The sequence below is a fragment of the Carassius auratus genome, chromosome 34 (assembly GCF_003368295.1).
Source record: "Carassius auratus strain Wakin chromosome 34, ASM336829v1, whole genome shotgun sequence".
Taxonomy (NCBI): domain Eukaryota; kingdom Metazoa; phylum Chordata; class Actinopteri; order Cypriniformes; family Cyprinidae; genus Carassius; species Carassius auratus.
In genome coordinates, this window is record NC_039276.1 from 26,659,252 (window position 1) to 26,675,076 (window position 15,825).

Consider the following 15,825-nt stretch of genomic DNA (forward strand, 5'->3'; position numbering starts at 1 on the left):
TATATATATATATATATATATATATATATATATATATATAACTCATAAATTGTTTCCATGCTCACAAATCCATTAGTTGGAGCAACTTACAAATGTGTTTGTTACAAATTAAGTTCTTCTAACTCATTGTAGTTTGATGGTTGAACATCATTTGATTAAAAGTTGTCATAACTCAAAACAATTGATGCAAACTTGTTAATTTATTTATTGCACTAACAATTTATTTTTTTATTTTTTTGGACCAAATAGTGGCCTTTTTTTTTTTTCTCATCACTGTGATAAATCCTTTAAAGTGAACAGGATTTAGAACCGAACAGGACAGAAATATATAAATGGCCTATAAACCAAACAAATGTATAGTATCCTTCATTATAAACATTTATTGTCAATTCCAAGCCTAAAAAAAATATTTATAGCAAAGATGAAACTACAGCATGTGGGAAATGCGCTATAAAATCTACATTTGCATGACGTTGATTGCATTACTTTGCTTTGGCATTACACAGCATGGTCCAGATGATTACATGCAATTTATATTCTAGAAAATATGGTGTACATATTAGGATTATAATCGATATTAATTAATATTTAACAAATATTTAATTCAATTACGAGTATATAACTTATTTATTGAAATACTACTTTATTGAAACTTTTTTTTTCTTCTCCCCTGAACCCTAATCTGATGTACTCTTCTGTCACTGTGTGTGGGCTGCCTTGTTCATGTCATCTTCTGTGTGTGTTTCAGGCATCCTGCTGATGATGTCCTTGTGTGAAGAGGTTCACGTGTACGAGTACATTCCTTCGCTGCGACAGACGGACCTGTGCCACTATCACGAGCGTTACTACGATGCCGCCTGCACTCTGGGTGCATACCATCCCCTGCTCTATGAGAAAAAGCTCATCCAGCGAATGAACGTCGGCTCCGAGGACGATCTCAAACGGAAAGGCAGAGTCACGCTCCCCGGATTCAAGAACGTCCACTGCGAGCCCTGAACAGAAGGATGCAGTAACAGTCTTTGTGAAGCAGAAGTGATCTGCAGACTGATGCAGGAGCGCACCGAGACGGTTCAGAACGGACTATAGATGGTGCTCTGCGGGACACAACCTTCTGCTGTAGTTCACTCAGAAATGCATTTCCTGAGCCTAAGCTTAAAGATGGTCACAACAGCAATAGATACGTCATAAGAAAAGCTTTTTAGGTTTGTGGATGTTTGTGGTGGTAAAAGCCATCAAAAACTGTGTTTTTTATTTTATAATTTTTAACAGAACTCTGTTTTTCACAGGGTTTAAAGTATTAGCAGTCATAAACACTGAAAGTTACACTGTCGGGGGGGAAAAAGCAATCACATAAATACATTTTAGCACAAAGACTAGATTCATACTCGGTCTTAAAATGAGCTTTATTAATCTGTCTAAAGATTTTTTTTTCCTGCATACTGACAGATTTAAAGCTTATAACACCATAATGTTGTGATTTATATTTTATTTATTTTTTAGGTGTAATTTTCTGCTGTGATACATTATGCCACACTCATCTGCCTCTTCCAGAATGTCTCGGTGAACTAGTGGCAAATGAATCAATAGTTTTTTTCCTACTCTGTGTAGATGATCCTTCAAAAGCAGAGTGCTTACATGCACCTGTTATTGAATGTTGTTTATTTAATTCTCTTCTAGTAATTTTATACCTTGAAAAACTTGTCAAGACAGGTAGTTTACTGAAAAAAATAGGATTTTAATTGTGTGTACTATGGACTCATGCAGCACTGTAAATCTTATTCGGGACTTTAAGGCTGTTGGCAATATCACAAGTACAGTGGTGGTATATTATGTATTAAATATAAACCAAGGTTTTAATGTCTTGTCCGTAAAATCAAGAGTTTTCTTGACTCCAGCTGGAGTATTTAAAAGCGAATGAATTACCAGTGCATCTTTGCGTCATCTTCTCTTAAACGTAGAGTTGTTCGTTTAAAGCGATTTTCTACAGGAGGTAAAACTTGAAGGTTTGTTATTTAGCTGCGTGCATTGTTTCAATGTGTGCCGTCTGAATTAAGATACACTTTCGCAGGCTGATTTTTCTGTATATCTGGTGAGAAGAGATAACGTCTGTTTTAATCGCTGTTGTATATTGTAGAAGTAAAACTAGTAATTGATTTCACTCAGGAGCTCATGATACTCTGAAGCTGCGGCTCTCACCATGAAAGATTTCATCTTCCTTCTAGTACGATGATAAGCAGAGATTTGTCAAGCTAATATTCGACCTTTACTCTGTCCTATTTCCTCATGTTGGGGGATTGTAGATGTAGGAAAACCGAAGAATATTGTTGTTGTTGTTTTTTACAGTGGAATACAAAATGAGGTTTGGATGTAAACTCTTCTCAGTATGACTCATTGTTGGGCTGGCCGTGGTTGCCTCCAGTCTGTGACAGTTTGATTATTAAATAGTGTTTTTTAATCAACAGGGCAATGGTAATTAAATGACAGTGGGAGAGCATATAAACTTGCATACCACTGAAACGTTTGGGGTCATTCCCCTTTTTTGTTTTTAAAAATAATTTTCTCCTATGGTCACCAGGGCTGCATTTATTTGCTCAGAAATACAGTAATACTGTGAAACAGTATCACAAATTAAAATAAGTGTTTTTCGATTTTATTATATTTTAAAATGTAATTTTTTCCCCCTTCATTTGCACAGCTGAGTTTTAGCATTGTTGCCCCAAACATCAGTGTCACATGATCCTTCAGAAATCATTCTAACGTGCTGATTTGGGGTTCGAATAAACATTTCTTATCAGTATTTAAAACCGCTGTGCTGCTGAATATTTTTCGCAGAAACCATGATGGGATTCTTTGAATAGAATGTTCAAAAGAATGTCATTTATTTGAAATGGATTTATTCATGTTTTTACTGTGACTTGATCAACTGAATGCATCCTTGCTGATAATAAGTATTAGTTTCTAAAGAAAAATAAAATAAAAATTGAACGGCAATGTATGCCAACCTTCAGGCCATGGCTTTGCCTGACAGTTGTTTGTCATTGTGATGGCCAAATGTCATGTGAAACTATGGAGGGACTAAACCTGTCTGCTACTTTCTCTTTAGTCTTTTTCACGCTCTACGATCAGAGACGGAGTTGTGTGTCCTTCCTCTGTGAATGTCTCTTCCTAAGCCTTTAACACGAGGTGTTTTAGCAGCATAAACGCTTGTCCCTGTTTCTCACTGACGAGACATGGTGACTGGAGACATGGCTGTTTTAAGAGTATTATTTCAAGTGTTCACTGTAAAAAAACAATATATATGTATTAATGTGTTGGGTGATATGACTACTTTCAGGGATTGGGGGCGGGGGATGTACATTACAGTGCTTGTTAGTATTCATGGTGTTAACTTTACAGTTCTAGAAATGTTAGGATTTAGCCCAGGGTGTCAAACTCAGCTCCTGGATCGCCACAGTCCTGCCGAGCTTGGCTCCAACCTGCTCCAACACCCCAATCTTTAGTTTAAATGATTTTAAAGAACTTGATTAAATTACAGAGTCGGAGCTAAACTTAGGGCTATGACCCTCAGGGAACAGGTTTGACACTCCTGATTGAGCCTATAATGGGAAATGTGAGTGGAGTCTCTAGGTTTAGGTCTGTTTTGAGTATATGACCTTTGAAAAGAGGAAACCGAGGTGATTTCATTGGCGAACTTCAATGCTGTGTGGTGGATGTGCATGGTACAATTCAGACTGTGCCAAATGTGCTTATTTACTGTGTGTGTGTGTGTGAGAGAGAGAGTGAGATAATGTTTGTATGGTAGTCAATTTGTGTATCTGTGCCAATATTCCTTGCCACATCTTTTGAAAGTATTTTCCTTTCCCTTCTATACCTTACATTTTCTCATTACTGTATATACATTTAACAAATTTTCTTTAAATGTCAGTTATTTGTCCGTTGCTTACTGTATGTAAATTCTGCACCACACATCCCTTTATCTGTTTTTCCCCTGCTAATGTTATGTCTGTGAAAAAGTATTTATCTTTAGATTGTAAATATTTGCGATTGTCTATTACAGGCCAGTTCCCTTTCAAAAGCAATGGGATGCTTTAAAATGTTTATTTCTCCATATGCTAATATACATTTGTCATTGAATCAATTTTTCAAACCACTTCATGTTAAAATAGTCTTTTGACCATTGTTTGTATAATAAAACCTTCACCTTTACTTGATCCAGTAACCCTTAACCTGCCAAATTCTCTTTTTCAAGTCTCTTTTTTTGTTGTTGTTGTTGTTGTTTGATTAAAATGTATAATAATAATAATAATTTAGACATGTATCTGTAAGATACCAGAGAATTATATTTATATATATTTTTCATAGATTGGTTATCAGCTAAACCAGTGGTTCACTTTCAAGGGAACTTCAAACTGCGTCCTCTAAGCGGCGCGATGGGGAATGCCTCGTCGTGACCCGTGTCTGAAGCATACAATAAAAAAACACCAACGAGTTTGCTAGCGACAGCCTCTGACGTCACTACCGGCGACTAGAAACAGGCACGTCATTCTCTTCTTCATCTTCACTGACTGTTCTGTTTGAAGCATGCATCTGTGTTATTTGACAGCCGATGACACACAATCTTTGCATCATTTGTTTGGGTGAAGAGCACGCACGCAATGTCTTTGAGAAGGCAATCTCCGTGCATTGTGAGTGTTTTTTTTTTTTTATGAAAAAGCTCCACTCTCTTTCGTCTCTTTTTCCGAGGGGAAAAAGGCAGCCATCTGCTCTCCGTGGTTCAGGACCCACTGCTGCTGAGGCACGGAGGAGAATGAGCTCAGGAGAATACAGGTGGGTCTGTCTGAATGTTTTAGAGAGGGACTTTCCCTTTCGCACTCGTAATGGACGAGAGAGAGCATCGCTTCCCTCAACATGAGTGGCTATTTGGGCGATTCTCGTGGTAGTTTAGCAGCCCTCCCCTTTTCCAAAAAGGGTTGCCTATGAGGGCGGTACTCTGAATTCGGAGTTCTCCTCTTATATGAGACTGAGTTCTCTGTTTTTTTTCCCAGAGCGCTCCAGCATTATTTCCACAGATCGAGTTGATGACTCTCAATCATGCTGTTTTGAGATGCACTATTCCATCTATGAGCTGCTCTATCACAGTGTCACGAGAGTCCCTCCTTCAAGACCAGTACTTGATAATCCATGCTATGGTAAGTGTGCACATTAAGTCTTTGCACACTTTCTTAAATACACACTGTGGTAAGTTAGCATGCTAGTATTCTGCGTTCTTTCTAAAATCCTATATGGTGAAGGCTTCGCGCGGTTGCTTCGTACCCTTTCTTGAGTTGGTAAAAGCCCCAATCATCTTGGGCACCACTCCACCTATGTATCCCCAGATACCTTTCTAAACAGGGTGTTGCTACTAGAGAACTGTTGAGACAGCTCTTTCAGCAAGCTTATGCGTAAGCTAGCGGTAGCCCCCGTGTGACAGGCAAGGCTTGGTATAAAATGCTAGGTTCTAGGCTGTATCCCTTTAAAGGAATCTTTCCTGATTCCAAGCCTTCAGCTCTACCCCGGGCCGAAGCCCTAATGATTAAAGGGATACTCCACCGTGTTTTCATATTAAACTATGTTTTTTCCCTTACCTAAGACGAGTTGATACATACCTCTCTCGTCTCAGTGTGTGCACTCGATCGCTTTGGCGCGCGATGACACTTTGAAAGCACTTAGCTTAGCCCATTCATTCAATATGGGCCAAGCAGAGAAGCTACCAAACACCTCCACGTTTTCCCTATTTAAAAACAGTTACTCGCGTAGTGTAACTCGACCTAGGACGGTAACCCAAAACAAAACGTTGTGCTTTTCTAAGCGTGTAAAATGGATAACTATATTGTGTGGCGGAATACCATGGCAAGTGCTTGTAAGCACTTCGTCTTGGCGCAGTAATATCTTCACTAGAGGGAGCGGGGGCCGGTGAGAGGATTTTTCACGAGTGAAGATATTACTGCGCCAAGACTGTATTTAAATAGGGAAAACGTGGAGGTGTTTGGTAGCATCTCTGCTTGGCCCATATTGAATGAATGGGCTAAGCTAAGTGCTCACCGCGCGCCAAAGCGATCGAGTGCACGCACTGAGACGAGAGAGGTATGTATCAACTCGTCTTAGGTAAGGGAAAAACATAGTTTAATATGAAAACACGGTTGAGTATCCCTTTAAGTTGAAGTGAATAACGTGTTCTCCCTGTGCCTGTTTATAGTTGCGCCGATAGTGACGTCAGAGGCTGTCGCCGGCCAACTCGTTGGTGTTTTTCAATGTATGCTTCAGAGACTGGTCACAATGATGTGTTCCCCATAGCGCCCCCTAGAGGATGCAGTGTCTCGTTACCTACTCAAGGAACCATGGTTACATTCGTAACCGGAGATGTTCTCAACTAGGATGCCTCCCCAATTGCAGTGTTTTATTAATAAACTATTAATATTGTTTACACTTTGAGTGTGATTACACAAATACTTAGTAGTATTAACTACATTTACATATTTAGGGTGAGTATTGGGGCTTGGTTTATTAAAGTTGCTTGTATATTGAGCATAATCTGCTGTCATTATTATAGTAAATATCATCAAATAAACATTTAGATGTAAACTGACATTGCATTTCTTTTCCCATCTCAATAACTGTTGTTTTGGATAAAAGAACAGTTTTTGAAACTAAAAAAAATCAGAACGATTATTAATTACGTCGTTAATTGAATATAAAAAATACTCCAGATTTAAAGAAGTTTGAAAATGATGAGCTTGGTCATAATTATAGGAGAAAATGTTATACATGCACATCAACCTTAGTAAGCATATGAAATGTATATGGATTAGTTTGTGCCCTTACCTGTTTGTTCATCAGGATGTATATGAGTGGGTTGATGACCGTGCTGCTCTTGGCGAGGAGAGAGGGCACCACGCTGGCCACCGGTGAGATGATTCCTGGCCGCCCAAATGTAGCCATCATGGCCACGACCCCGTACGGCATCCAGCACAGAAGGTAACACACCACCGTGGTGATAACCATGAACAAAACATGGTATTCCCGTTTCCGCGCTGCTGTCTTGCGTATCTTCCCTACCTGAGACAGAGACACGGGGATGATTACTGCATGTGAGGTATCAAGAAAAATATGTCCATTGTACAAATGGTGTTTAAGCAATAACTTGTTTAAAAAGGCTATTGACTTCAGGATGATGGCCTACAAAAAGCCACAATTTCACAGTTTAGAATGTTCAACAACCAAGCATTTGAGAGCCCTGTGATATAAGACAAAAATTCTAAAGATAAACAGTTTATCTGCAATAATGTTCACAGATGAAATGACAAAAAAAGACAATTAAGCAACTATTAACATATGCTTTACCAATGATTTTTTTTTTTTTTTTTTTTTTGAGGTTGCACAGCATGGGAAAAAAATTTGTGAGCTATAACATTATTATTTGATTTGAGTTGCCAGACAGTATCATCATTGTGTTTTCATCCATCCGTAATGATAAGAAACTATAACCTTACGTTTATGAAGGCATGTGATTGTCCTTTTTGAATTGTGTGGATGCGAAGGTACGTGTTTATTTGTCTTTGACACTTTTACTTCATGAGGACCCTTCATGAAATGAGACCTGGTCCTGGTTCATATATAGGAGTATTTTTGAATGACATTTTATAATAATCAGTTGATTAATGCCTTTCAGAGAGGACAAAGTGACAGTCTGTAATTATCTCAGAGCTCAGTCATCAATGAATCTAGGCTAACTGCTCTCCTCCTCCTCTCATTGTTATTACCTGTCTTGTTTACACTCGCAGACACTCACACACCTATAGAAATCCTAGTACTGTCAACTGTAATTACACATGCTTTGTGTAATTGTGGAACTAGGACACATGACATGCAGGTAAATAAACATATATATAGTTTCAGGGTATAGACGGTTTCATCGAATGCACGCGCATTGCCATGGTCACGCCTCTGGCCCTAAGTTAACTTCCGGTCTGTGTTTGTTTATCGACTCACTGTATATAACCATTAGAATTATAATATATTATTGTAATTATATTATAATTATATAATATTATATAGTCATTATATATGGATCAGTGGTCTCACTAGTAATATGGTGCAGACTGCAAACGCAGTTAAAGTTAAGGTGATGATTAGACTGAAGTTGGGCTCAGCTTGTTGTGCTGTGGGATGCAACTTGACATCTGGAACAAACGCCTTGTCAAAAATAAAAATGTTTCGGTTTCCTAAGACCAGACGAGACGGCAAGAATAGATAACCGCTGTGCGAAGAGAGGCTTGGCTGCCAGGCAAGAATTCAAGGATCTGTAACACACATTTCGTTACAAGTAACAAACTCATGATAAGCGACAGATATTTTATTATTAGAAATCTACTCTAGAGGGAGTTCGCGGTTGTTGTAATTGATTATTTGCGGAAGTCTACCAGAAGTTAAGTCAAGGCCACAAAACCGTGCATGCTCAGTAACGTTTGTTTATGTTGCTGCCGTCGAAACTGTCTATATGCAGGTTTACAGAGTATATCTATTATGTTCTATTGAACTTTCTTTCCATCAAGGAATCTTGAAAAAGTAAATGCATCACAGTTTCCACAAAAATATTAAAGTAGTTTCATATTAAATAGATTTTTACAAAGCTCATCATTCTGAAAAATGAAGTGTATGCTGATTGGCCAGCTATCCGGTGCATTGTGATTGGCTGAATACCTCAAGCATGTGATGGAAATGCTACGCCCCTTACCATACAGTGATGCCATCTCCCAGCGCGACGAGACAAGGAACATGCAACTGTTCTGGAACAATGTTGTAAATACAACTTAACCACTGATTTCTATTCGCGTATTCTTCGTTGGAAGGCCAACGAACCACACAGTATCTCTGCGACATGGCGGCGGCAGCAGCAACAATTCTACAGCGAGAATAAAAGTTTTGCCTTCTTTCTTTGGGTGAACTTTTGGGCGGTGTTATGCAAATCTTCCCACACAGTGATGTAGACGTGGGGGCGTGTTTAAATGAGGCGTTTTAGGAGGGTGTGGATGAGTCTTAACTTTTATGAAGAGTTTGAGCATTTAGTCTTTGCAACTTTAGGGATTTTATCTATGCACAAGCAGCTTATAGCACTCCAAAGAGAAAGGAAATATTGAAATTTACCCTTTTAGATCTAAAACTTACGAACACATAAAAATTCATAAATAAGAATAAATAAGACTTGCTACATTTTCATCTGGATCAAACTCAGTGAGACAGCATTTGTTAAGCCTTTTCATTCTAACTGGGCTATGAGTTGAATTTTTAACAAATTACTAGGCTCTATGTAAATATAAATAATAAAACTGGCTCTCTAATTACAGTAAATAATTGTCATTTACAGAAAGTAAATTGATCTTCTTGTCCCTTTTATCTGTAACAAGCACACACCCTCCCCCTACAGAAATGACATTTATTTGCAGATGTAGGTTTCTTTGCATGTGAGTAGATGGGATCATGAATGTCTGAATGTCTCATAGTACTCAATTTATTGCATGCCCCCTTCACATTATACATGAAGCAGCATATATAAGCTTCATATTTTCACCCAACAAGTCACAGATGTGAGTGTATAGGAAAATGTCTGATTAATATTGCATCAGAAATTCAACATGATTAACTGAATATAGTGTATGGGGATCTGTCACATTGGCTTGGATGGATAAATTTGTCCCTCTCGAGCCAGAATGAAATATGGATGTTATCCTCCTCACAGCAGCCAACTGAAATCAATTACACTCCAGTGACTGGGACGCCCAGATAATACAGTATCCAAATCCAATCATACTGCCATAAACAATGAGATCTTGATGCACAAACAGGCACAAAGAACCAGACATGCACTCTTAACAGGTTGCACAAGGAACCAGACACCACAGAACATGCTGAAAGAATTATGTTTTCTCTTTGTGTATATATATATATATATATATATATATATATATATATATATATATATATATATATATATATATATATATATATATATATATATATATATATATATATAACCATGACAACATATAGCTTATTTCTTCCTTCAAAGCCCCTTTCAGTTCTCCTTTATTGCTTTCAGGACAGAGAATATATCCCAATACAAAAAACTTCAAGAGCTGGCATCTGACAAGGTCCAAATATGTGAGTCCTCCTGCAGCTACTACATCTGCTAAAAATGCAAACATCTTCACTGTTTGAGATTAAACAACATAACATAACATTTTTAGCTGGTTTCTTCTCCTGCGCATGATTTCTAAAATGGGTTTAAACAAACAATTAACAATGTCTGTTACCCAATTTTCTGCAACCAATTAAACAGTCTACTTCCTCTGAATTACCACTTCGGCTTTCTGAGTTTAGATGAGTCAGTGCACATCCACAGAACTGGCAGCATCTTCAAACATCTTGAGATCCTGTCAGAGCACTTGCAAATTCAGTAACGGATTCAAAAGGAGTTTTGAATCCCAAGCCAGGGCTGCATGATTATGACAAAAATCATAATTGTCAATTTATTCCCTAGAAATTTTAATTGTGATTATTAATTATGATGTTTATATCATTGTTTGAAGTAACTTCATGCCATATTTGCATATATATATTAGTATTAAGCCTCATATATATCAGTTGTCCATCCCTATTCCAAGCTATTTTTTATATGCACAACACAGAACCGCAGTTTACCTGTTTGACTGCGTACAGCAATCTCCAATAGCAGTAGACCATGATGAGCACTGGTATGACCAAGCAGAACAGAAACAGACAGATGATGTAGGCACGAGACTGGGCGGTACGCTCGGTCCATGATACAGAGCAGCTGGTTCCTGCACCCTCCAGGCCATAACTACTCCAGCCCAGAAGAGGGGGCACGGTCCAGATCAAAGAGTAAAGCCACGAACCCCCTACTGCCAGAAGAGGTTTGCGATAGTCTGGACCACGGTTGTGGTACACCGTCAATGTGCTGTAACGGTCGTAAGAAAGAACCACCAAGGATATCAGAGATACGATGCCTGAGAGAGAAGACAAAGAGGACAAAAACTTCAACATTGAGGTAAGCTGAAACTGGACAGTTTTTTGTGTTGACCCCAAAAGCTCTTTGGAAACTTTACATTTGTTAAATAAGTTTGACTAAAGTAGTTTGTGGTTTTCAAATAGTGGATCGTGTACAGGGTTAACATTTTTACTGTTAGTCACATGAGCCAAAATAAGACCAAGGATAAAGCTTTTCAACACAACTTCTGGCTTATTTCAAGGCTGCTACTGGATCATTGGGGATAAATGCCAAATTATGCGACTACGTTACTTTTAGGAGAGCTTGAACAAATGATGCAACCGAATAAAGTACAGAGTAAAGAGGGTGCAACCGTACACTCAAGACCAGCTCATTAAACTAAAAACTTAAAAATGTCTAAAAAAAGCGAAGTTATATAATTTCCAGCCACATCTGTTTGTAGGTTCCATGTGGTTTGATATTTTGCGGTGACATTCAGTGTGACTTAAGTGTCCAGTGAGTTTTTGGGGCCATTGTAGATTTGTCACTGGATATTGTCTGTAGTGCACCAGTGAAGGCCAAGTCCAAAAGGTTGTACGTGAATATGTATCTCTGAAAAATAAGCTTTGTTAGAGGTCTTCAATGAACAATGAAACTGTCATTTCATATTCGTCACTTCAAGTCTTTTGCCACAAAAAAAAAAAAAATCCCTTTTAGCTTTTTCAACTTAAGACCTTTCCAGTACACATAAAGAGACACACAAACTTTCTTTGGCATCTTCTTTATTGTTCTGCTGTTTAGTCACAGAGTCTGTGTCCTGTGTCTCAGCTCCAAATTTTCTGTTCTTCAGGACTCATGAACCATAAAGATTTATTGCTCAATAAGCCATATCACAATACATTAGCAATATAAGTTTGCTGTAAAATGTTTTCAAATATATTTTTTGAGACTTAATGAGATCAAGTCCCTCATGATCAGTTGAACTTGAGCTGACTTAAAGTGTTGTTCTCCAACTTGTACCGAAAATCAATCAATCAATCAATGCATTATTCTAAATATTTTATTTTGTGTTCAGCACAAAATTTTCATCATGTTATCCATGTTTTGGACTCATTGTAATTTCCAGGGACACTGCACATTTCTCTGTGAAATTGAAATATGTCAAATAAAAAAAAAAAAATTAAATTTTAAAACAAACCCCAAATCAAATAATTACATAATACAAAATAAATATCTTCATATAAACAAACTAAAGTTTTGCCTATGCTCTTTTCATTCAAAACAAGCCACTGCATTTGAATCACAATCCATACGAAGATGCTGAATACATGCAGCACAAGCCGTTTTGTATCATTTAAAATAATTAACAAAAAACAGAATGATCTGACTTTAGTCTTGTGAAATTATACTGCATAAAACATCCGCACAAATTAATACAGTAGAGCAGCAATACAGCGTCCTTGCGACCCCTGTAAACTAACCATCACAGTGCTTATAAACACTACTTTATTATGCATTATACAGGGGTGAGATGAAAAGATATCATCTTTTTTTTTTTCTAAAGACAGTCCCCTCAGAGATACATTCATATAAAGTCCCAACCCCAAATCTATCGTGATTCGTTTAACATCTCAAACGATTTTAATTGTCACATGTTTTTATCAGTGTTCAACCGGCTCAGGTACATCGCTACATGCCCACTTGTACAGCTGAATCTCAATAAATTTGAATGTTGTGGAAAAGTTCAGTAATTCAACTCAAATTGTTAAGCTTGTGTATTAAATAAATTCAATGCATACAGACTGAAGTAGTTTAAGTCTTTGGTTGTTTTAATTGTGATGGTTTTGGCTAAATGATGATTACTAAACAGAAATCATTTTAAATGTGCTCACTCACTTTTTGTCACTTTCATGCATGATGAATATATTTATAATTTTTTTTCTCTCTTTTTTTTTAAATCTTATACAAATGTTTGAGTGGTATCATTGTTTCCACAAAAAAAAAATATTTAGCAGCAAAACCGTTTCTAAAATTTATAATAATAAGAAATGTTTCCTGAGCAGCAAATTAGAATGATTTCTGAAGGATTATGTGACACCTGATTGACAATACCCTGAAATCAGGGGAGGCAGCCTAGCATTTCATATATAACCTCAGGGGGACTACTTAAAAGCCCTAGTAGTTGGGGAGGCAGCCCAACCTTACTACCAGATATATTAGATATAGAAAAGCTTTCGATTCAGAGGGAATCTTATTAAAGGAAATCAGCCTCAACCGCTAAATCTTTGACCAATAATTTCCTGAAAGGGAGACTGTATGGGAGCTCAATCCAAAGAACCTGTACATGCTCTCGTGAGGGACATCTTGCTCCACACAGGCAGCTAGTCAAAAGAGTTGATGATGTTACAGGTGCGCCACCGAAAATACACTGGAGGCAGCCCAACATGACAGACACAGCACGTTTGAGTGTAACAAATAACATCTATCAATACATATACATAAACACACACAAGCAAATCCATCAGTGTAGGAGCTCAACTCTCATCCCGAGAGAGAGAGAGTCAAGCCTGGGTGGAACCAAATATTTTGACCGCATCAAGCAACACACATTTAACTCCCTTTGAGAGCTAAGCGTGCCTAGTTCAAGCATTACTATAATCCCCTCGAAAACCGGACATGCTCATGCGAATGTGACTACTATCCCTCGGGAGAGAACATAAAGAAAGGAACTCTTGAAATGGAAAGCACTTGTCATCAGTTTTTTTCCATGGCTTGCCTACAATCCCCATGATCAGTCTGCCTAGATGCCTCGGCAGCCCTCAAACCAAGGGTGCTTGGCATTAAATTCTCATTCCTCAAAGTAAAACAAGCATACAAGGCAAGATTGCATCACGCAGCATTCATTTAGCTCCCCCGAGAGCCAAACACACTCTGTTCACTAAATTCCCTCAAGAATCAGGCGAGAACAGAAACTGCCGTGAATGCTCTGCATTGAGCCTGTTCAACTCCCTCGAGAGGTGAAAACACTTATACAAAAACTGTCTACAATCTCAAGTAAAAGGCGAAGCTTTACCTTTGCTCTCAGTAGCCCCGCAAATTTATCTCTCTGTCTCATGAGTAAAACACACATTCACGCTTATTCATAATAAGTGCAATAAGCTAGCACATGCACAAAACAAATGAAGGCATGCACTAAATTTAAAAAATTTGTAGAATGTTTCCTACATGTACACAAACAAACAGCTGCTGAAGACAAAATAATCTGTTGATGTGCATTACAGGTTCCCTCTAACACTTCTGGGCACTCCGCTAATGAGATTATGGGTAGTGCGGGCCAATGATTCAGAGTGTTTTCACACAAGCTTCAGACACCAGTCATGCTGATGACATTCCCCAAAGTGTCCCCTAGGGGGCGAAATGTGAAGTGACCATGAAGGAAAACTTTTTATTATGGGACATTCACTCCTAAAATGTACAGTTCACTCAGTCAGCATCAACAATTACTTACCCTCATGCCTTTCCAAACAAAAAATATATATTTTAAAATGTTTTTTAATATATATATATTAGGGATGTGCATCTCCATAACTGAGGCCGATGCGATACGCATCTCGATGCATAGCCAACGATACGATACATTAAAGATACATGAAGCAGCTAGCGATGCGATACGATACGATACACCTCTGTTACAATGCAGTGCGATCCGATTTCGATTCGATTCAACACGATTCGATGCGGTATGATGCAATGAAACAAATCATGATATGCATTTCATTATGTTACAGATACTTTTATTTCTTTGTTTCAGACAACAAATCATAAATTAACTTAAGTGCCTTCTGATTTGTAGTGCATGACCCTTATACAAATAGGCTTTGGTAGTGCAAAAAAACATTAAATAAAACCAAATGTTTTTTTCCTGTTTTGTCCCTACTAAAACTTTTAAAAGCTCAAACATTTAACAGTGAAACAAATTAAGGATGCTGCTCAGAGGTAAACTGAAGAAATGTTCCATAACATGCTAGCAGATGAATGTGCTTTCAGCAGACTATGGAGCCAGAAGAGTCTCAATAAAGATAAATGCACACACTACAGTCACATATGCACACACAGGATTCATAGATGCACACACATGATTCATAAATACACACACAAGATGCACAAATGCGCACAAAATTCACAAATGCACACACAAAATTTAAAAAGCACAGAAGATTCACAAATGCATACAAAATACAGAAATGCACACAAAAATCAGAAATACACACACAATTCAGAAATGCAAACAACATTTACAAATGCACTCAAGATTCACAAATGCACAGGACAAGATTCACAAATGCACAGGACAAGATTCAGAAATGTATTTCTGATGCACACACACATATATCTTGATTCACAAACTGCTTGCGGTCTGTGAACTTCACTGCATTTGTGTGTGAATTTTGAGACTCCCCTGACTTGGCTCGACACACAAATGCTTTTTTTTAAACAGGGAATGATCAGCAACCAATCAGATATCTCCCTTCTTTTAGCCAATCACAAGAATGCACCCCACGTGGGGGGATTGTTTACTTATAAGCCAATCACATGAACGTGTTCACACAGCAATTGTATTAAATTGTATGAAAATACAGATTATTTTTTACTAAATATAAATTTAAAAATGTCTCAATACATATAGCCCAGTGACTGCAGAAAAAAAGTTAACCATGGATTCATAAATTTGCAATAGGCAATTATTTCATTTTATTGAAATATTTTAATGAAAGTAAAAA

At 37.7% G+C, this 15,825-nt stretch overlaps 2 protein-coding genes across 3 annotated transcripts in view; one reads left to right on the forward strand and one right to left on the reverse strand.

The window, feature by feature from the left end:
• LOC113053649 (beta-galactoside alpha-2,6-sialyltransferase 2-like) overlaps nt 1–4,211 on the forward strand; it is a 50,424-nt gene extending 46,213 nt beyond the window's left edge. For both annotated transcript variants that reach the window (XM_026218824.1, XM_026218823.1), the window contains one exon: nt 749–4,211. In XM_026218824.1, the coding sequence (XP_026074609.1) occupies nt 749–996 (248 nt within the window). In that variant the 3' untranslated portion in view covers nt 997–4,211. The remainder of the gene's footprint in view (nt 1–748) is intronic.
• LOC113053650 (opsin-3-like) overlaps nt 1–15,825 on the reverse strand; it is a 32,559-nt gene that overhangs the window by 2,974 nt on the left and 13,760 nt on the right. Inside the window, exons 2-3 of the mRNA XM_026218825.1 lie at nt 10,738–11,063; nt 6,862–7,095 (exon numbers count right to left, since the gene is read on the reverse strand). Of these exons, the coding sequence (XP_026074610.1) occupies nt 6,862–7,095; nt 10,738–11,063 (560 nt within the window). The remainder of the gene's footprint in view (nt 1–6,861; nt 7,096–10,737; nt 11,064–15,825) is intronic.